We start from the raw sequence: 21,373 nt of genomic DNA on the forward strand, positions 1-21,373 counted from the left end.
GTTATACAACGCAGAACTGCTTGCATTGTATTCTTCACCTGACATAATTAGGAACATTAAATCCAGACGTTTGAGATGGGAAGGACGTGTAGCATGTATAAGCGAATCCAGAAATGCATATAGAATGTTAGTTGGGAGGCCTGAGGGGAAAAAAACCTTTGAGGAGGCCGAGACGTAAATGGGAGGATAATACTAAAATAGATTTGACGAAGGTGGGATATGATGATAGAGACTGGATTAATCTTGCTCAGAAGGATAGGGACCGATGGCGGGCTTATGTGAGGGCGGCAATGAACCTCCGGGTTCCTTAAAAGCCATTTGTAAGTAAGCAAGTAAGTAACATATGAATTAGGTTGTTTTAGGTCCTATAAAATTTAAGTACGGCATGTTATTCGTTGATACATAAAACGAAAAAGAGAAGCGTTATTCCTAGAGTAACGAGATAGCAACAGAATAGGTTCGAACCTAGGCCTAAGAATACGGGACTTGCTCATAAATAGCCTATGTGTAGGCTATGTGAAAAGAAAGAAGAAACTCCTCACATATTCTGCATCGATTGTTCTCTCTATGTTTCCTATAAGTAGGGTAGGGGCATACAATGAATAAAAATTCACGATATATAGTAATAATAATAATAATAATAATAATAATAATAATAATAATAATAATACGCGACTTTAATTTGTAGTACAGAATTTTCTTCTACAACCATGGCAAATGCGGAGTGTATGACCTGGTACAATGACTTGATAATTTTATACATTTACATTCTAATGCCTTCCTTCCTGTAACATGAATTAAAATGATCGTATACAAAATTAGTCAGTGATATCATTTGAAGCTATACAGTTGATTTTACTCTTTAGAAAGTAGCAGCTGTTTGGTTATTGTTATTATAAGGAAAATTATAAACTTCGGTAAGTATAATATTAATTTTAAGACGTTTAGGCTTACTAGTGTTTTGTGTAAGTAAAAAAAATAACGATTTTCAAATAAATTAATTAAACATCTCGTGAAGTCAATATGCGCTGTGCAAAAGAATAACTTAATTAAAATTGCTTGCTGCAAATTACACAGTAGAGTGATATTGAGCATTTATTTATTTATTTTTCTGTTTAACCTCCTTTCTGGCTATTACAAGCCAATACCCATAGGGGAGGGATTATTCGTTGGATCACATATGAGACATGGGGAATGAAAAGATTCTCCTGATGAGGGATGTTAACTCAACGTAGAGACCACCTTCTAAAGACAACAGTCCGCCGTTTCTCTCTCCCCCTTTTTTCTTCTTTCCCCGGCAGCTTTTACTCAAATACACGGGGCAGTTTTCTTCTGGCAGAAGCGAAGTGCGAATCATGTATTTCAATAAAGATAAATGCTAATAGGTACTTTATATAAGTCAACATTAGTATACCCGTCTATACGTGGTCCCGATTAATACGCGGTTTATAGTCCGGGTCAGCTTATTTAATACCTTAAGGGTGAAACCTAACCATTTTCCCCGATTATTACATAATGCTAGTGGATTGTAGTGATTTTCTAGCTCTTAGGTTGAATTTTCTTTTACCAACTTCGTTTCGAATTTCGGTTACTGACAAACACTAGGCTACAATGACAGTTATTTTCTGTTATATTGGCATCAGTAACTTCGGTTTGAAGTAAAGTAAACTGATGAATATGCAAGTACCTAGGCTTGTGAATTAATAATCAGTAGTACAGGTATTAATATTAATATCAGTACACAATTCAATTCTGTTGCGTGTGATTCCAATTCAACTCTATATTCAGGTAAGTGTAATTAAATAACAAATAGGTTATAGACCTACTTCGTATGAAACACGCACGTAAATATATTTGACATTTTAATTAAATTCTTTTGTATTTAGATTTTTATTAAAATGTCCAAGAGAGGAAATAGCATGGTAGAAAGAAAGTGCTTGTAAGTATTTGAAGTAAGCTATACATTTTAAAGTGGTGTTTTATTTTCGGAATTCGTACTAATCATTTCACGTGATCAAACTACATTTTTAGGTTAGATCTCGTTAATCGTAAACTGTTTAGTTAAAGCAATGAAGTTCATGTTGCCAGACAAAATTAATTTTAATAGTAGATCTTATTAATCCTAATTACCAACATAGGCTAATATGCGAGAAGTCCAGGAGGAAAATATATTATTCCATAATTTATTGAACCATTTAGAAAACACCTCGCAACATAAAGATGAGATGTGGAAGGTAAATAAGTGAGACAGTGTTATTGTTAATTACTATATTATTATTATTATTATTATTATTATTATTATTATTATTATTATTATTATTTCAGTACGTAGCATTGTGAATTTTCCCACTTTGGTGATAACTGGTATTAGTTGGCAACACTGAAGAGACGGCCAAATTAGACTTTTAGGGTGCTATTCATAGACATTTCGCAGCACGCGCTACGGCTATCCACTGGTTACTAGTACAGAATTCAAATCATATCCTATCGTTAACACTGGTTTATGAAAACGAAAAGCGCTGATCATCCACCGGAAGCCCGCGCTAAAAATGTCTATGAATACAGCCCTTAGGAACTACACTTACGTGATCGCCACAATACACGCGGTCTTTTGAGCAGCACCATATCGGGGTTTTACTGTATTAACCCATAAAATTGGAACCACTGGAGGTAGAAATGTGATTTTTGTTTCTGTGTGTTCAGAAAACATTAAACATTCATCACATATACATACAAGGTCCCTACAAAATACCAATTTTCCGAGAGCACTTGTTATTTGATTTTGAGACTTTCTACGCGGCGAGTCTGCGTGCCCATATATTGCAACGCAGCACTGCCGCTATTGGCTGTTGCCGATAAGCGGACACCCTGCAAACGTCAGGAGGTTTGAGCGCGACTGTAGTCTGTCACTAGTACTGACACACTTCGATTTCGTGACATACTTCTTTCAAATTAATTGCAATTAAACACCAAGGACCTTACCAGTAAGCTTACGTCATTAAAAACGTCATTAATGTTCTATTTTATTATTAATAAAATGAAAGAACTCATCCGTTAATTAAGGTTTATGCTAATTATTCACACAAATTGTGAACATATGGGCTTATGGATATCAGACTGAAAATTACCGTAAATCATCTTCATGATATAACAGTTTGTATCTACAGTATTAATTTTTTTATTTAATTATCTTCGGGTATAAAAATGCTTATTAACACAATTACGGCGTTCAAAATAACACCAGAATCTTTACTACTTCTGTTTGCGATTGTGAGAAACGTAGGCCTAGATTACGTTTATATCCAGTAGGATGTTATGGTATGTATTGTATACTGACCTTCTTTCATGGTAAAATCAGCTAACCAATTTGTTTATGCCACTTTTTATTTCATCAGCCAGTTAAATCATCGTTGTTTTTTGTATTATCTCTGACCTAACATACCAAAAGAGGAAATTATCGATTCTCCACCTGTTAGAGAAACGGACGTGAACTATACAGAGTGATTTACAAGGATTTACCGCCACTTACGGAGCTTATTTCCGAAGATATTCTGAGCAAAAAATGTCATATAAACATGTGTCCTAATCTCAATATTTTCAGAGTTACACTAATTTGAAGTTGTTAGTAAAATACCTTTTTTCTTTAGTTTTAAGGGTAAACAAATATTACAGATAGAGAATGAACTACTCAGAAGTATCATTTCTTTAATTGGCTGATGTTTTAAAGCTAAAAATATGTTGATAATTTGCTTTGTACAGATTTTTTTTCGTTAACTCTATAGCATCTATTAGTGCTTTATGGTTGTGCGAACAGATGGAGTTACTTGTCAACACTCTGACGCTGAAACTTGTGTTCAGGTTACTGCCCAGCGACAGTCCTGATATATTGTATGTTATATTTTTTATCATTGGCTAATTAATGTTAACCCGGCACACTCACAATACAGACTTTCCAGACTTTAGACACTCCGGAAATTTTTCTTCTTCAAGAAAATTTCACCGAGAGCTGAGCCCGGGAATCGAACCCGGGACCTCCAGATCTGGAAGCCTGGAAGCCAACATGCTGACCAACAGACCACGGAGACAGTCGTACAGATTTTGTTTTTGAATTTTTAACTAAAAATTACATTATTCTTACGCACTTATCACAAAAATTATTACAAATCATACGACTTTAGGAAACGGAACCTGATTCTTCACAGTTTAATTATGCATCCTAATATACAGTCTCGAAGAATTTACAAGAGTGGCGTGATTTGTAATAATTGTTGTTATAAATTCATAAGAAAAATGCAATTTTGTAGTTAAAAATCGAAAAAAAAAAAAAAAAAAACTATATGAAGCAACTATGGAATTCAGAACACATTTTTAGCTTCAGAATACTAGCTAATTAAAGAAACGATACTTCTGAATAGTTCAATCTTTACTGTAATATTTTTTTACCCTTAAAACTAAAGAAAAAAGACATTTTACAAACAACTTCAAATTAGTGTAACTCTGAAAATAGGAATATTGACATTAGGATACATGTTTATATGACATCTTTTACTCAGAATGTCTTCGGAAATAAGCTCCGTAAGTAGCGGTAATTCCTCGTGAATCACTCTGTATAGTATCTCAGTTAAATTTCCAGTTCAGATGCTTTGCAATATATTATTTCAATTGACCTTTTGACTTTTATTCAACTGATTTTCGAAACTTTCAATACGTACAGAGGAACTGATCTCGTACTAGCGAAGGCGTACAAAATTTATACTTTTTTAACGTGCGGCTCACGACAGCAAGAACTTGGCTGTGAGATAAAACTATGCATGCGCGGACTTGGTTAATAAAAGTCTAAACTAACTAAACCTAACCTTCGTATATGCAAGATGTGTAACCGGAGTACGAAGATAACTTCTTGATTTGATCTGGAATGTGCACGCGAAAATAAATTCAGATAAGGATCACGTTGGCACTGCATGAGAAGTCCGCGCATGCGCAGTTTGATGTCACAGCCAAGTTCTTCCTGTCGCGACCCTTTCCTCTTTTTTGAATCAATTTTGTTGCTAAATTCAATAATATCGTATATTCTCTTCTGCATTGCATGCTTCCAAAGACTTCATTCATGCTTCCGAAAATTTCAAGGAGATATGTCAGTTTTGCTCACCAAAAACTATCTTTAAAAAGAGTTGGATAATATAGTTACGGTATTCATTTAAAAATTAATATAATTTCATTTTGAAGTCCTGATACACACTACAGGAAAGCAAACGAATTTCAGTTTACTACCCTTAATAAGACAGTATGTGCTGTTTGTTTCAGCTTAATTTCCGCCATCTTCAAATTTCTTCAGACTAGAAGTTTGAAGAAGACGGCAATTAAACCGAAACTTGTCATTAACTGAGGTAAAAAATCACAATAGTTTTAATTAATTCACGAAAGTTAAAACAATTGTTTATATACCTAACAAATTTAACAAACCATTAGTGGTGCAAGTGTAAAAAATGTGTAATTAAGATGGATATTGTTTTGTTTGTGTTAGTAATATGATGTACCGATAAACATAACTTATTATTTTTAGCTGTGGTCACAATAAAGAGGAGAGAGTACTTCATTCAGAATGGAAAAATTAAAAACTGTAAAGAATGTTTAATATTTTGATTTTGATGTATTTTTCAGATAAGAGAACATGCTGACCATTTCGGAATTCTTCAGAGGCCAGAATATATTTATAACTGGCAGCACAGGATTTGTGGGAAAAGCATTATTGGAGAAATTACTTCGTTCTTGTCCAGATCTCTGCAAGATTTATGTGTTAATTCGACAAAAAAAGGAAAAGAGTCCAAGTGAACGATTATTAGACATTACAAATAATCCGGTAATATATAATCTTTTTAGTAAGGTACAATAGTGTGTAAGGCACTTCTGAAAATGAATACTAACGTTTATTTTCTGATACAGTATGAATATATGTGGATGTATTTTGTAAAGAAAATTAAAGTAGGCGCTCGCTTACCGGATCGCATTCGTTGGGGCGTGTTCGGATTTTTATTATAGTAGCTATCATCCACTTGTCTGAATTTCCGAATTGATCATCTAATAGTATTCTTATTTACCACTAGAGCGAGAACATTACTTTCTTGTAGTGTTCTGGATTAAACCAGGAAATAAAATGAGAGCTCTGAGGAGGATGTATTTTTAATTACGTTAGCTTTGTAAGAATAAATACCAAAATAAACTTCCGTCATCCATTTCATCTATGCCTGAAATATGACTGCAATTGGAGGCCTCGTAATAATATATCGTCAAGGACTTTTTTATTTTGATCTTTGCCCTTACGGAAATACGTCTAGCTTTCTCTAGCCAGAATTCTGGACGGAATTCAGTCATGCAAGTCACCGCCAAGTGGGCGATGCTCAATTTAAAATACGTGCAAAGAATAAAAATCCGAACGCGCAGAACGAATCCATTCCAGTGAATGCCTGCCTTTAAACTTATTCTAGGCCTACATAATATTGTTGAAAAATATCGTATACTTACAAGAGTCGTGGGCAGAGAAGATTGATAAGATTCCCAGTTACGTCAAAGCTGTACTATATTATGTAAAGAAAGTTTTAAAATTAAATGCCAGTCCAATTAAAAAAAAAGTTTATTTTTATTTAATGATCTCACATTGAGCTTACGTCATGCTTCTTCATATAACCTTCAGTCAGTTTCAAGCATTATTATGGTACGAAGTGCGTTTGAAAAATTGGTGGGCTGGCACATACAGTAGATGGCATTGAAAACGTGTCAAAACTACCGCTATTTATCGGCTATTGTACATTAGTTCAAGCTCGAAAAATCATAATAAATTTTTCTGTTGATTACATTTTGGGTACCGGTAATTTAATTTTGAAGTTGGTGCGTCGAACAGATTGGCAAAAATGGAAAATATCGAGCTTGGTGCTGTTAGTAAATATTATTTAAAAATGGATGAGTCCAACAGAAATTAAAACAGACATGGATGCTACGCTAGGGGAATTCACTTTAGAGTTTTCGACTGTAAAAAAGGGCGACACTATTTAAACATGGTTGAGAGAGTGTGGAAGACGATTCCCGCAGTAGACGTCCAGTAACAGTAACAAGTGAAGAAATGGTGTTGAATCACCGTCGACTGGAAGTGCGGGAAATTAGCGAGGTTATGCGTATCTCAACTGAACAGGTGCGCCATATCTTAGTCAATGTCTTGGGTATGTCCAAGATCTCCGCAAGATGGGTTCCGCGTTTGTTATCACCGGAACAAAAGCACATCCGATGTCAAATTTCGAGGGATTGTCTGGCTCGATTCAAGAAAAGTATACCCGACTTTTTAGGCGGTTTGTGACCACTGATGAAACCTGGATCCACTACTACAGTGCTATTATTATCATACGTCTCAGAAAAGAGCGGCTGGCTGGCCGTCTGCTCCCTGCATGGTTTCCGCCGAGCGCATAACCATTTCTCCAGCGCTTCTCCAATATATAACATTACTAACAAAAAAAGTTCAGTAATTTGCACTTACCATGCTTACAGTCGTGCTGAAAATGGCCCCAATTTGCCGCCACACACAACTGAAATCTTCTGATAAACGAATGAACAACACTCTGAAGTTCCACATCATTGATAGCTTGGATTTCTTCTCGTACCCTATATAGTCTTTTTGTTCATCTATAGAATGAGGATTTTTTTTCTATAAGCCCTACCTTTTAGTGTTCCCTATAAATAAAAGTCACAGGGTGTTATATCTGGGCTTCGTGTAGGCCTTAAATTATTACTGATTAGTCTCGTACCGAAAATACGCCTCAATTTCCTCATTGACACGGCAGCTGTATGAACAGTGGCGGAATCTTGTTGGAAATAAACTGACAATCGTTCCGCATAAGAATACTACGTTTTCTGTTTGATTTTCTATTCTTCACTGAGCCTTTTTCTTTAAATCTTTTAGCGAGTCGTCTTATTGTTTTGGCAGAAGGCACAGGTCTGTTTGGAAACTTTATTCAAAATTTTCGTCTTGTTTTCGCACAGGACATTCTGCCTTTTATGTACGTATTGTATGTATACACACGTTCATACTGTAACTTTGTATTCTACTTTTAGCACCACACACCCGACAACAATGTGACTTTTATTTCCTAATAATTCACCCCACAACAATTCACTCAACACAGCAACACAATAGTCTTATTGCACTCCACACGACGGCAATGACAATACAGTGTATTATTGAGAAGAACAACAATGTACTCCTGATTTCAATTAATGTTCACAAAGCACTATATGCAGAACAAAACTGTCAGTTCACAGTTCGCTTGCCCTGACTAGTTCTTCTAGCTCACTGTTCAAATTCACTGCACATCGAACTCAGGTCTTCCGGACGCGTCGCCTTCGCCTGGACGCTGCCACAGTTACGGACTCACTCAAGGTCACTGCACGTCGAATCAAGTCCTCCGGATACATGCACTCGCTTGGATACTGCCACAGTTACGGACTCACTCAAGTTCATTGCACGTCGAACTCAGGTCCACCTTGCTCGCTGCTGTCCAAGACTTGAAGGCTGACTGAAGACTGACTGACTTCCGAAGACTCGCGCTTTTATTTATTACACCATAACTTTGCGAATCTTCGATTCGGGTGGCTTTCGGAAACGTCGAGAGAGATCTGCTTCCAGATGTTTCCCCCGCTCTCTCCGCTCCGCGCCGAGACCGCAGTTCTTTCCCCTCGCTTCGTGCCGCGCTACAGCGCCTACCGAAGCTCGAGTTTCCGTTTCCCCGCGCTTTTCTTCTCGCTAGATGCGCGCGCAACCAGACGCGACCAGAACGTTCCAGACGGGTGCCACAGTAAAGTGAGAATTTGTTGCTAGGCATTACCTAAATACACAATAATTACTAAACTTTATAAACTAACGTTGTACACTTGAAGAATCGAGAGTTTCATTACATGACTTCTAAGCACACTGAATGCCATATGGCTACTGGAGCGCGATTGCGCGGGAGGAACGGTTAGCGCGCGGCTGGCTGGCCGGCCACTCTTTTCTCGAACGTATGATAATAATAGCTCTGTACAAATGTTATGTTTTACTTAACGACGCTCGCAACTGCAGAGGTTATATCAGCGTCGCCGGATGTGCTGGAATTTTGTCCCGCAGGAGTTCTTTTACATGCCAGTAAATCTACTGACATGAGCCTGTCGCATTTAAGCACACTTAAATGCCATCGATCTGGCCCGGGATCGAACCCGCAATCTTGGGCATAGAAGGCCAGCGCTATACCAACTCGCCAACCAGGTCGACAGCTCTGTACATACCAGAGACAAAACAGCAATCGAAACAATGCCACCACAGTGATTCTCCGCCTCTGAAGTAAGCAAAATCTGTTCAATCGGCTGGAAAAGTCATGGCGTCCGTGTTTTGGGCTTCCAAGGGGATAATCACGATTGACTATCTAGCAAACAGAAGAACAATAACCGGAGAATATTATTCAAATCTCCTGCAGCAGCTGAAAGGGAAAATTCGCGAGAAGAGGCCAGGTACGGCCAAGAAGAAAGTATTGTTTCATCACGATAATACACCTGCTCACAGTCTGAAATCGCGATTGCTATACTACACGAACTGCAGTTCGAATTGTTGTTGTACCTCACCCTCCCCCACTCACCAGATCTCGTACTCTTAGAATTCTTTCTTTTCCCAAAGCTCAAAACTAACTAGGCTGGGAAGAAATGCTCGTCAAATAAAGATGTTATCGCAGAAAGCTTTTTTGCAGACCTCGAGGAATGTGTATTGTACAAGGATAGTATAGCAATATTGTAGCACTGGTGGACCTAGTGTGTGAATCTCAGGAAGGATTGTGTTGGGAAATTAAGATTGTTTCAGAATAATCCTCGTTTAATTTCTTTGTCAAGCTATGAACTTTTCAAACAACCCTAATACTTTCTGGAAGCCGCTTTTGGGTAAAAAAATTGACGTCCAAGTTAGTAAGCCTATTATTGTCTAATTTTTTCGTCTTTATCAAACGAGGTTTCATTTCATCTTTTCAAATATGAGGAAGTCTGAGGTTGTGAGGGGGATGTTTAAGGATTTTCCACTCCCATCTTCTCAGTGCAATTGTCGTCAAAAATGAGACCATCTCTTTGTGAGCTGTTTATGCCACATGGAGATTTTTTAATGTGAAGTAACATTTTTCACCAGCCTATACATTTCCATTATTTTTTTGTGAATTTCAATTAAGGCATTTTAAAAAATTTCCCAAGGACAGGTCTTTCACTGCCAGCCCAGCTTTCTCCAATCTTTCTTATTTTCTGCCTTCCTCTTTGTCTCTTCATGTGATCCGTATCTCTTCTTCTATATATAAGGGCGAAAAGAACTGGTCACCCTACCCCATTATCTCCTGGCCTAGTTGCCTCATAAGTGATGCCTTGTTGGTGTCACTTTTGGGATTTAGACCTGTCTTCGGACAGCTGGCCAAACAACAACATATATATATATATATATATATATATATATATATATATATATATAGGCATGGCTTTCATTTCAAAACTTTCCAGTCTAAATAACTAATCATTTAAATTGAATTCAATTTAAACAAAAAACACGTCAATTTAGATATTGTGGGAAGTATTAAACCAGGCTTAACTGCATTTTAGATTTCACTCCCTACCCCCAGCCACCCCACTTTGAAATTTCAAATGGTACCCCTATATTTTTATACTTAAATATGGAAGAGGATTCAATTGTTTTACAACTCATTAATTTGTTTTCGCATCTTTTGTTTTCTTTCGACGCCTGGAAACCTGTATTTTCACAGTATAAAGAAGATACAGTAGAGACAACTGTTGTCGGCACCTTTGATGTTGTTGGTACTAAAATCAAACTTAGGGAGGTGTAGTTCTCAATGAATCCAACCATGTCGCTAGTATCGGCAGCGCTAACAGCTGATTTTAGCGATCAGCTGTTCAGACATGCTAAACTTTCAGATGAAACTTTGTATTAACTGTTGTAATTATCCCTTTGTTCTGTAGTGATATTTGTGTCTTATTATGTAGGTCTAATGAAAATTCACTTTTTCTTTTCAAAATACATATAAAATTGCAGTGTTTATGATTGAAGTAAAACATAGACTACTATTAGCGAAGTGCTTACCGTTTTATTCTGTTTCTTCATATCCATTGCATTTCTTTCCATATAATGCTATTAGCTAGTCAACAAAATTTTATTATATCCATTGTTGACGTAACTTCATCGAAACGAATGACATGATCTATGTAGCTAATGATTGAATATTACGTTACCAACATAAGCATCTACCAGTGACTTTAAAATTAGCGTCAATTAGTAAATATTTTCATGATGTTTATATACGGAAGTAATTATTATTATGATTATGTTGCCATTCCTTTGCCTCATGTCTTTCATATTGTTAAAAGATGAGTAATAAATCTTTTCAGTTAATATTAAATTATGCCAGCCTGTCATAGATGGAGAACCATCTGGTGGAGGTTCCAGGCAATACACCCGGTTTCGTGACATGCGCACTCAGAATTTGTTCCCACGAAATGGACTAGTTGAACTTACTGTATCTTCTTTATACTGTGGTACTTTTGTTATTATCAGTTGATTGTAGGACGAAAATACAGATTATTTTGTATAATTTCCTCAATTTAATTAATAAGGATGATTTATGTTCTCTCTTGAAGGGTATACACCATTTTAAAATAATTTAATACACAAACACAACTATTACATGAAATGCTCAAGACGTTTTTGTAGCTTTAAGGCTCATTCACAATGAAAATTAAACATAACGTAAGCGTTAACTTAAGAATGTAAACGTTACGGTAAAATCAAGAAATCATACCATCATTCACGATGGGAACATAAACATAACAGCAAACATACTTGGTAACCATGGAAACATAACGACGCCATTTCCTCATATTCCGTCGTATACTTCAGCGCTCCACGATTGCGTTCTGTCTGCAAATCACGTAAGCATAAGCATGAAAGTTTGCAAGCTCCAAACACAGATACTAGTCATGGATAAAATTAGTTAAACCTTAAATCAAATATATAATAATACCGGACAGCTAGCAGTTCTGCGCGCGAACGATGCTGGTGCTGCTACCTAGGCGGCCGGTGTGACGATACTCTCGAAACAAGCTGTAATCAACTGCAATGTATATTGTTGCTAGTTAATAGTTTTATTAATTAGTGCTGTGTTAAAATGTTAGGGTGTGTATGTGCTTTTTATAATTGATACAAAATTACAGCATTACATATTGCTCCAAATCGTACTTTCGATTACCGAGGGATCATAAAACGTGAGTCAACAACATTCTTTAGTAGGCCTAATTCCTTCGTCTTTGTGTTGATAGAACAATGCAAATTAGCTTTTTTTTATATAAACCTAATACACGAATAGAAATTAAAAAGTATTGGAAATTTTAAGGTTTTATCAAATTAAGTTTTATTGTTGTCCACATGCCTTTACTAATTATTACAAGCATCAGATTACTATCAATTTTATCTTTGCAGCTGTCAGCAATGCGTATATAAAGCATTATTGTAAATTCATTCCTAATAATTATCAGAATTGATTTTGTCTCACTAAACCAAAGAAAAAATATGTACCGGTAACAATTAATTACGGAAAGTAATATGAAGTAGGTATGCAATATTTCTCATAATATGCAGCTTTGATATAAGATAATAATTTTACATTAAATATTATTCTACATTTCTTAAGTGTTTCATATATTATTCCACATTAGTAACTCACGTTTTAAACAATAGTCTGAATCCCGCTATGTTTTATTTGTATTTGTGGGCGTAATTCCATGCCGCTCTGCTAGATGGCAGGTCCGCGATATTTCGCACAGAGTCCGTGGATATACCAGAGTAGCGCAATCACCGAGTCGGACGCCATTGTTATCCCTTTTCAACACGCTAGGGATAGGAATATTTAAAGTAAAACTCAGAGATTTTTAATTTGAAGGACAAAAACTACTAAAGCATCTTCTTACATTTTAGAACATTATTGTCAGTCAACATACTAATGTATAAAAACTTTATTTAATAATTATTACAGCATAAATATATATTTAAGTGTTCAATACACTACTTCATAAACGTCACAGTTATAGGTATTACAGCAACATGAATTTAATAAATTACAAGTAACAAATGAAAACAACAATGTTGAAAATAAAATAACAATAAATCTAAACATTTCCAACAGCATACCTCGTGCAAACTCTCCGGCTTCCGCAGATAAGAGGACACTATACCGAAATTTCTCGAAGTTCATTAGTTTTAAGAGTTCACAACAGTGAAATCAATAACTACCATACTTACGAAGCTAGATTCACCAAATTTTGATCACTGGTATATCTGCTTAATAGTGACAAGTGTAGAAAATTGCATCCGTCCATGATACATGGTTTGAATTTTATTAATTATTTTATTAAAATATTGAACTGCTTCATATAAAAAGTCGCTTGCACTACAATTGACATTATTCTTAAGTGATTTTCACTTATATGGATCCTTAAATACATGGAATCAAAGCTTACTATAGGGTTTTGCTGTAAAATTAATTAGTAAATTACTAGAATTTTTTAATATAAAAAATAAAAAAAAAAATTAATAGTCATAAAAATTCCCAGTAATTTACCCATTCCCTGTACATAAAATTCCAATAGTAATGTTTGTTCCAATGTATATAAAGAACCATATAAGTGAATATCAATTAAAAATAATGTAAATTGTGGCGCAAGGGACTTTTTGTATAAAACAATACAATATTATTTTATTATGTTATTAATTAAATGCAAACCACTTATCATAGAGAGAGACGAAATTTTGTACATGTGTTATTATCAACCAGATATCCTAGTGATAAACATTTTGTGAATTTAGCTTTAAACATATGGAAGTTAGTAATTTCAGTATAATGTCCCCAAGGATGCAATGATGTGAGATTTTGTCATTTTTGGTCAAAAAATCGTTTCTTTGTTTTTATCTTTAACAATTCATTTATGGTCTACAGTGCATGAGGGTTAAGTTGGCGTGATTTCTACTATCCTTGTCTGCGGTCCTTGTCTATCGACTGTCAACAGATGTAAGGGGGGAAAGGTTTTCTTTTGTAGAATTCTTGGAATTCCCTTCCCTCCTTCTCCCTTGGCCCTTCTAGAACACACTTTTGCAAATCCAATTAGTGGGTCTCTCAGTGGCGTCTTGGCGTTGTTCGAGTTCATTTATTCAGTAGTGTTTAGTGAATAGTGAAGTAAGTGTGTGTCTCGTTGTGTCAATTTAATATAATATAATATAATATAATATAATATAATATACAATAATTCACAATTTAAACAAAATGTTTTCGGAATTGCATGGTTTCCCTGTTATCTTAAACATTGTAATGTGTGTTGTGCTCTTGTTTTTAATAATCATGGTAGGCAATATGGGAAAACGCGGGAAAGCCTTGAAGTCGGACAGTATGAACATGGTTATTAATGTACACAAATTCTTTACTGAAGAATATGAGGCACTGAAACGCGGAAAGCAAACAATATCTGTGTCGAGTGTTATCGAAAGAACTGCTGCAGCGACAGGTATATCGTCTCGTAGTGTTAGCAGGATTTTAAAAAAACAAAGGGAGGCACTAGAAAGTGGAAGTGTTCTGCGAACTCCAGGAAAGAAACGCCCAAACAGGACCCCTCAGAAAACTGCAATTGACTCATTTTCTGCCGCCGCTATAAGACGAGTAATTTATTCTTTGTATCGGACTGATTTTTTGCCTAGTTTGAAGGATATAAATGACGCATTAATTAAGGAAAGCTTATTCACTGGAAGCATATGGAGTTTGAGAGAAATTCTTAAAAAAATGAAATTTAGGTATGTTAAAAATACTCAAGGCAGAAAATTTTTAATGGAAAGGTCAGATGTTATTTTAAAGAGATTTAAATTCTTAAGAAAAATGAAAGAATTACGCGCCACTGGACGCGCCGTTGTTTATCTAGACGAAACTTGGGTTAATGTGAACCATACGAAAAGCAAAGTTTGGAAAAGCGATGATCACGAAATTGACTTCCCACTTCAAACCCCAATAGGAAAAGGTCAACGGTTTATTATTTTACACGCCGGATGTTCGACAGGTTTCATTCCAAACGCGCTTCTAACTTTCAAATCTAAATCAACTAAAGACTACCACGAGGAGATGGACAGCACTCTATTTAAGAACTGGTTCATTAATCAATTATTACCAAACATTCCTCTCAATAGCATCATTGTAATGGACAATGCCCCCTATCATTCAACAGAACTCAATAAGGCACCAATTTCATCAACACCGAAATCTGAAATGCAGTCCTGGCTTCGTAACAATAACATTGAATTTGATTTACGATCCACGAAACCTGTATTATATGAACTTGTAAAAACTAAAAAAGATAATTTCAAAACATACGAAATCGACCAAATTGCGACAATGCACTCCCATACTGTAGTGAGACAGCCACCATACCATTGTGATTTAAACGCGATCGAATTAATATGGGGGCAGGTTAAAAATGACGTTGCGAAGCGTAATATTTCGTTCAAAAGTAAAGATGTGAAATTGTTGTTTGAGAGCGCTCTTGCAAAAGTGACAGAAGATAATTGGAGAAAGGCCTGTGAACACGTGGAAAAAGTCGAACAATTTTATTGGGAGAAGGACGGACTAGTAGACGAAATTAGCGATCGATTCGTAATAAATTTGGATGACACGGACACGGACGAGGAACTTTCTGGCGGAGAGGAGTCAGAATTTGAAGAGGAAGAGAGTGCCGCCGCTGCTAACTCCTGGTCGCTGGAAGGAGTGTCGACCATACCGCCGTCACCATAAATGAGGGTAGAGAGAGATGGTGAGTATTCTTTCTCTTTCTAAAAGGGACTAGACAAGTAAATCCTCATGGACTGTAAAGATCCCTCTGCCAATTTTCATCACCATACGACCGGTCTATCAGCTGTTTAGGGTAACATTTTTAAAAGGCTGTGGGCTCTGATTGTTAATTTAAATGCTTCCTCCACGCCCTCCACTCTGAATTCTGCGATCATTTTAGAAATTACGCTATATTTAATACATTATTTATTATATTAGATTTCCGATTGAACCAGTGTAGCTTCTCGACTTCTCGAAATATTTCTTCATAGAATCCAACAGGTGTTAGGCCTACTTCAAAGGCTGCTTTCCTTTGAAAGATATTCAGTTACAATGAGAGCACAACTCTTGTCTGAAGGAAAATTCCACTTGTTGCTAGTAGCCATAAAAACGTGTTTTCCATGCTTGGACAAGCAGGGTTGCAGTCCCAAACTTTACAGTCCCGGAGCTCTTTATGTTTTTTAACCTATAGGGAAGGGGGAAAGGTTTGGATGAAAAAAAATAAGACAAAGGAAGAAATGCCATAAAGTAAGCCTCAGAAGAATGCAAGGCAACACCAATCAATACCTAATCCATTAATTAGCTTCTGAAGCTCAAGTAAACCAAAATGGTCACTGTAAGGGTGATTATTCTGCGCAATGTAGGCTTAATAAGCTGATATAAATTTCGCTTTTGTTGCTTCACGGTGGGCTGCACTCGTTTATTCGCCAACATTTTCAATTGATTGCTTTTCAGACATATCAATAATTTTTGTGCTATATTCTGAGCATTGGATTTCTTGTGTTCAATGATTTTTTTTTTCGTAGTGGCTTCAGCTGATCTGATCTGATCTGATCTGTTCGATGCGTAGTAATTTACTGAAAATGAGCACCATTCATTAGATACAGAAATACACTATTTTTTTTAATACATCTAATGTAGTTACTTCATGACACACTTTACAGCCTAGCTTACATTGCTTACAATCAATCCACGGATAAGCTTCTTTTTTTTTTTTCTTGACCACATATTTTCTTCACTGCATACATTCGACCACTCACTTTGCAGGCCGGTTTTTTGGCTTTCACTATTTTGAACATTATGGTGTTGAATATTCTTCGCAGTCATACTGGAACTGTATCTTTTATAACAGTATCTCTGGTTGAGTTGTACTAGGTTCATCAAATAGAAGCAATGGACTTGAGATATCAACAATATCAGGAGAGAAAGCTTTTGTATTTAACTCCACTAGTAACAGCAATGGCACGAGAAAAGAAAGAAGTTATTGTTTTATGTCTATATTTATTTTGTTCCATATTTACTGAAGGACAATAGATAAAAACAAAAGTTTCAAGAAGTCTTTTAGTCACATTATAGGCAGTAACTTGACTGTTTAGAATTCACTTCGTAAAATAACTGGGAAACAAACACAAGACATTTCGGCAAGTAACATCATAGACCAGGGGTCGTCAGCACAGAGCACTCTGGGGCTAGCGTCTCTTACCCACAGAGAACACAGTGCACCATGGTGCACTCGTAGCTGCTAGCAGGTATGCTGTCTACCTCTTCCTGCTGCACGACGGGGCACACAGGACGGCACCGCTTACCCTTTGCACATTTCAGCGAGTGCTGACGACCACTGCCATAGACAATCTCCTGTATCGTACAAAGACGCGAAAACTAATGAAATACGATACGAAACGAAAGTGAATTAGAAATGTGGTCATTTCACGCAGGCGCACTAAAGTTTAGTTTGGTGGTTGTTCTGCCATTGATTCTTCCCCATTTCTCACCACAGATCCTGTCTACGCTCCTAGTGATCTTGCGACCCTCTACTTCTGCCGATTTTCTAAAGGAAGCACAGAAAATATAATCACTAAATATTCTGACATTAACTAAGATATCGTTAGCTGGGAAAGTATTGTAATGTCAAAACAGATTTTAAAATTCCAAATCAGTGCCGGAGCTCTGCTCCACCTTCGAACACAGTGCCGGAGCGTCGCTCCGCTCCGCTTCACTTCCACTACATCCTGGATACAAGAAATATTTGCAAGTTTCTAACAGTTTTATTGTTAGTGTTATAATAGTGTCTACAGTCCATAGTGATTTGTAAATAACATTTATCTATTATAGTGTTTTCATAAGTTTGCATAGTTTTTTTGGTCATTTTTATCTACTAGTGTAGGTTAGGTGTGCACAGCGTGGTAGTGTATAAAGGGTAAGTTCTGTATATAATATGCTAGGTCTATATGTTTCAAAATGCCTAGAAAATAAAAAAGACAGAGATCTGGTTCATTATAATTATCCCAAACTTTGAAGTCAATTTTCTCCACTTTAATTTTATGTAAATTTTGCATTGCTAAAAATGCTACTCTTTCTACAGATTCTGTACTGCATGCATGATTTTTCGTTGAGGTTTTTGAATATGTTCTTAACAAAACTTACTATCAGCATTATATCTAACACTCATATTTTGTTGTTGTTGTTGTTTAGCCAACTGTCCGAAGACAGGTTTGAATCTCATAAGTACCACCAATAAGGCATCACTCATGAGACAACTAGGCCAGGAGATAATGGGGCAGGGTGGCCAGTTTCTTTCCCCCCTCCAATACATACTTCGCCGATTAGCTACATATTCCACTAATCAGACTTCAGATGCATACAAACAATTATCCTTCCTCTGACACATATCATCAAGTGAGACATTCTGCCTGATAATATATATGCATATCAGCCAGAAGAGGTATTTTTAATATTAATTTTTTTACGCTTGAGTTGAATTTTTTTTTTTTTTACACTTTTAATGCATTAAATATTTTAAATTATTTTTTTAGTAAAATAAAGAGGAATATTGTATAGTAAGTTTCGTTTCTGAAGGTCTGACACGAATGTAAACAAAAATTCAGGCCAAAATAGATTCATTCCAGGTCAAATCGCACAAAATTATACAAATTTTGACCTTCATATTTCTGATTGCGTTTATATTTTTTTTACCAACTCTATGGGTCTAATAAACCAACAAGTGTATTTTTATTTCCTCCTAAGTACACATGTTTTTAAAATATTACATGTTAAAATTCGTTAAAAATATCGCACAGTGCAACATTTAAAGCGTCATATTTCTGACGATATGGATGTTAAAAGTTTTTTGAAAAATGCATTTAAAAGCTTAAAGTACTGTCTTTTATTGAATATTTACTAACTAATTTTAATATAATTATTACAAATATTTTTTTATAATTCAATTTTTAAAACATATATATCAATATGAAATAGCCCTATTAAAAATCTAAAAAAATAACTACTAGGTGCACTGAAGTATTCTTAATAATTCCAGAAAAAATCAGAATGGGATCTCCAATAGTCTAATGGAAATTTAATTACTTATGACAGAATGTGTAGCGGTCGGCACAGCAGCAGTGGACGGGAAGCGTTAAAGCACGCTGGAGGTTTATCAGCGCTGGATGATTGACTGAACGTTGCAACATTACATCCAGTACAGATCAAGTCACTCGAGGAAACACTGCTAATTTACTTATTATGATATCTTCAAATAATTGTACATTATGCTTTTTAAATGTTTCTTTTCATTCACACTTTAAATTTTCATTGCCTACCTTCTTTCTTGAAAGAAAATTGTTTTACTAAATCTTCAGTTTTTGACAACGGAATGAAAGAATGTAATTTTAATGTACCAGTTATTGGTTTTAGATTATGGTATCTGGCCTGCAAATTTTCAGTGTGGTTTTTGTGCTTATTGAATGGACAAAATATAAATGACACGTTAGAAATGTTTTTTTGTGACCAATCAAACAGTTTTCTTTTTTTGGTGTTGTTATAGGATCTTGTATAGGCTAACTCTCGTGGCAAGTCTTTTAACAGTATCTCCAATGCCATCACATGGACCTTTACCATGCGACGTTGCAAAGAAGTGTCATTCAGCACTAATTCCATAATCGTCTTCATGTAGGCAATCCATTGGAAAAGTAGATGATTTTTTTTCAAATCGTTGAATTCTTGCCTTAAGAAATTGATTGCTTCGGATTGAAAAAAGTGAAAGGGATCGGTGTCATGTTTCATGGTTTCTGAAATGACAATACTTTTGTAACGAATTTCTGTATCTCCTTTGAAATATACTAAGGATTTATTTATTTAAATATACAGAATAAAGAATATAATTACAAACAAGAGAAATAGAAATAAAATAATGCAATCAATATAAAAAAGGGAATACAGTAGTATTAACAAAATTTGAGACTGAATGAGCAGCGCTCGTGTTCGGTCGCAGTTCAGATATAATTTTAATAGGCCTATAAGAGAATATAAAATAAAATAAAGTAGGAAGTAAAATTAAAATTGTATTGTATTGTGGCTTAGCATAAGTTCCAATGCCCACCTTATATTGAATCTTGTATTACAAATGAATAATTTTCAGAAAAGTCTGCAATAACTATGTAGTTTTCAGGTTGTACATTTCTTTGCATTCCGTCAAAAATAAGATATGGCTGACTTTTGAAGGGATGACGATGCATCTTCTACACGAAAAACTTTACATGCTAGGGAACCTTTTACTTTTTGAAACTTGAAGGGATGACGATGCATCTTCTACACGAAAAACTTTACATGCTAGGGAGCCTTTTACTTTTTGAAACTTTTCACGGGGGTATCATTTTTGTTGTAGCTTTCTTTTCTTGATAGGGGATTCTATTGAAATCAAACTCTTGTTTAATTCCTCAACATTAGTGATTTACAGCACTGTATCCATAGAACTGCTAGAAGAACTGGGATAATCACTTTCTCTGTCCGCACTTTCATTTGATTCATGTTTATTAATATCACAAGAACTACCGGCTTCACATATAATTTCACCTGACCTATCCGGAAATTGATTGATTTTTACGGAACGAATCACATATTTGCACATTCAAAGACTCCTTTAAATTGAGCTTTATCAGTAAGTCGCGACTTACGCGTCTTAGTGTACTTTTCTTTTTAAAAGCATGATTAGGAAGGTAAATGGATTTAAACACTTGTTATATATTACGCGGTCTTTACAATCACTCATGTTGTATAGAAGTCACGTCACTGCGTGAAATTCAAACCCAAACTGATTATTTTTCTCTTCTATATTTTATCTCCTGCCATCTGTTTATTGCCATAAAGTTTACTGCCTTACCCAGCCTTGCTATCATCAAACACTTGGCTATATTACAGTATAAACATAAAGCACTGTGAAGGGCTTCCCCTCTTAGCTGAGCTGACAATAATAAAATAATTTTAGATAAGATATTTACTGTTCCTTAAGGTATTAATCATTTGATGATTGGTATGGTGACATCAGATGCAACGGGGAATTTCATAAAACTTTTCACGGGCAGTCTTCTAGCCTATGGCTGCAAGCAGTTCATTAGCTGGGCATCGCGAGCGCATGCATGCCTCCGGAAAATAAATTGTTACAAATGTATGGGTGCCGATCCCAT

General features: G+C 35.7%; 1 protein-coding gene across 2 annotated transcripts in view; it reads left to right on the forward strand.

Moving 5' to 3' along the window:
- Nucleotides 1-21,373, forward strand: part of LOC138706158 (fatty acyl-CoA reductase 1-like) — an 87,258-nt gene that overhangs the window by 24,546 nt on the left and 41,339 nt on the right. Inside the window, exons 1-2 of one of the 2 annotated variants that reach the window (XM_069835148.1) lie at nt 812-917; nt 5,662-5,860. In XM_069835148.1, coding sequence (XP_069691249.1) covers nt 5,672-5,860 — 189 coding nt within the window. In that variant the 5' untranslated portion in view covers nt 812-917; nt 5,662-5,671. Of the gene's footprint in view, nt 1-811; nt 918-5,661; nt 5,861-21,373 lie in introns of those variants that run through there. The other variant, XM_069835149.1, reaches the window with a different exon arrangement.

This window comes from Periplaneta americana, chromosome 9, assembly GCF_040183065.1.
Source record: "Periplaneta americana isolate PAMFEO1 chromosome 9, P.americana_PAMFEO1_priV1, whole genome shotgun sequence".
NCBI classification, from domain to species: Eukaryota; Metazoa; Arthropoda; class Insecta; order Blattodea; family Blattidae; genus Periplaneta; species Periplaneta americana.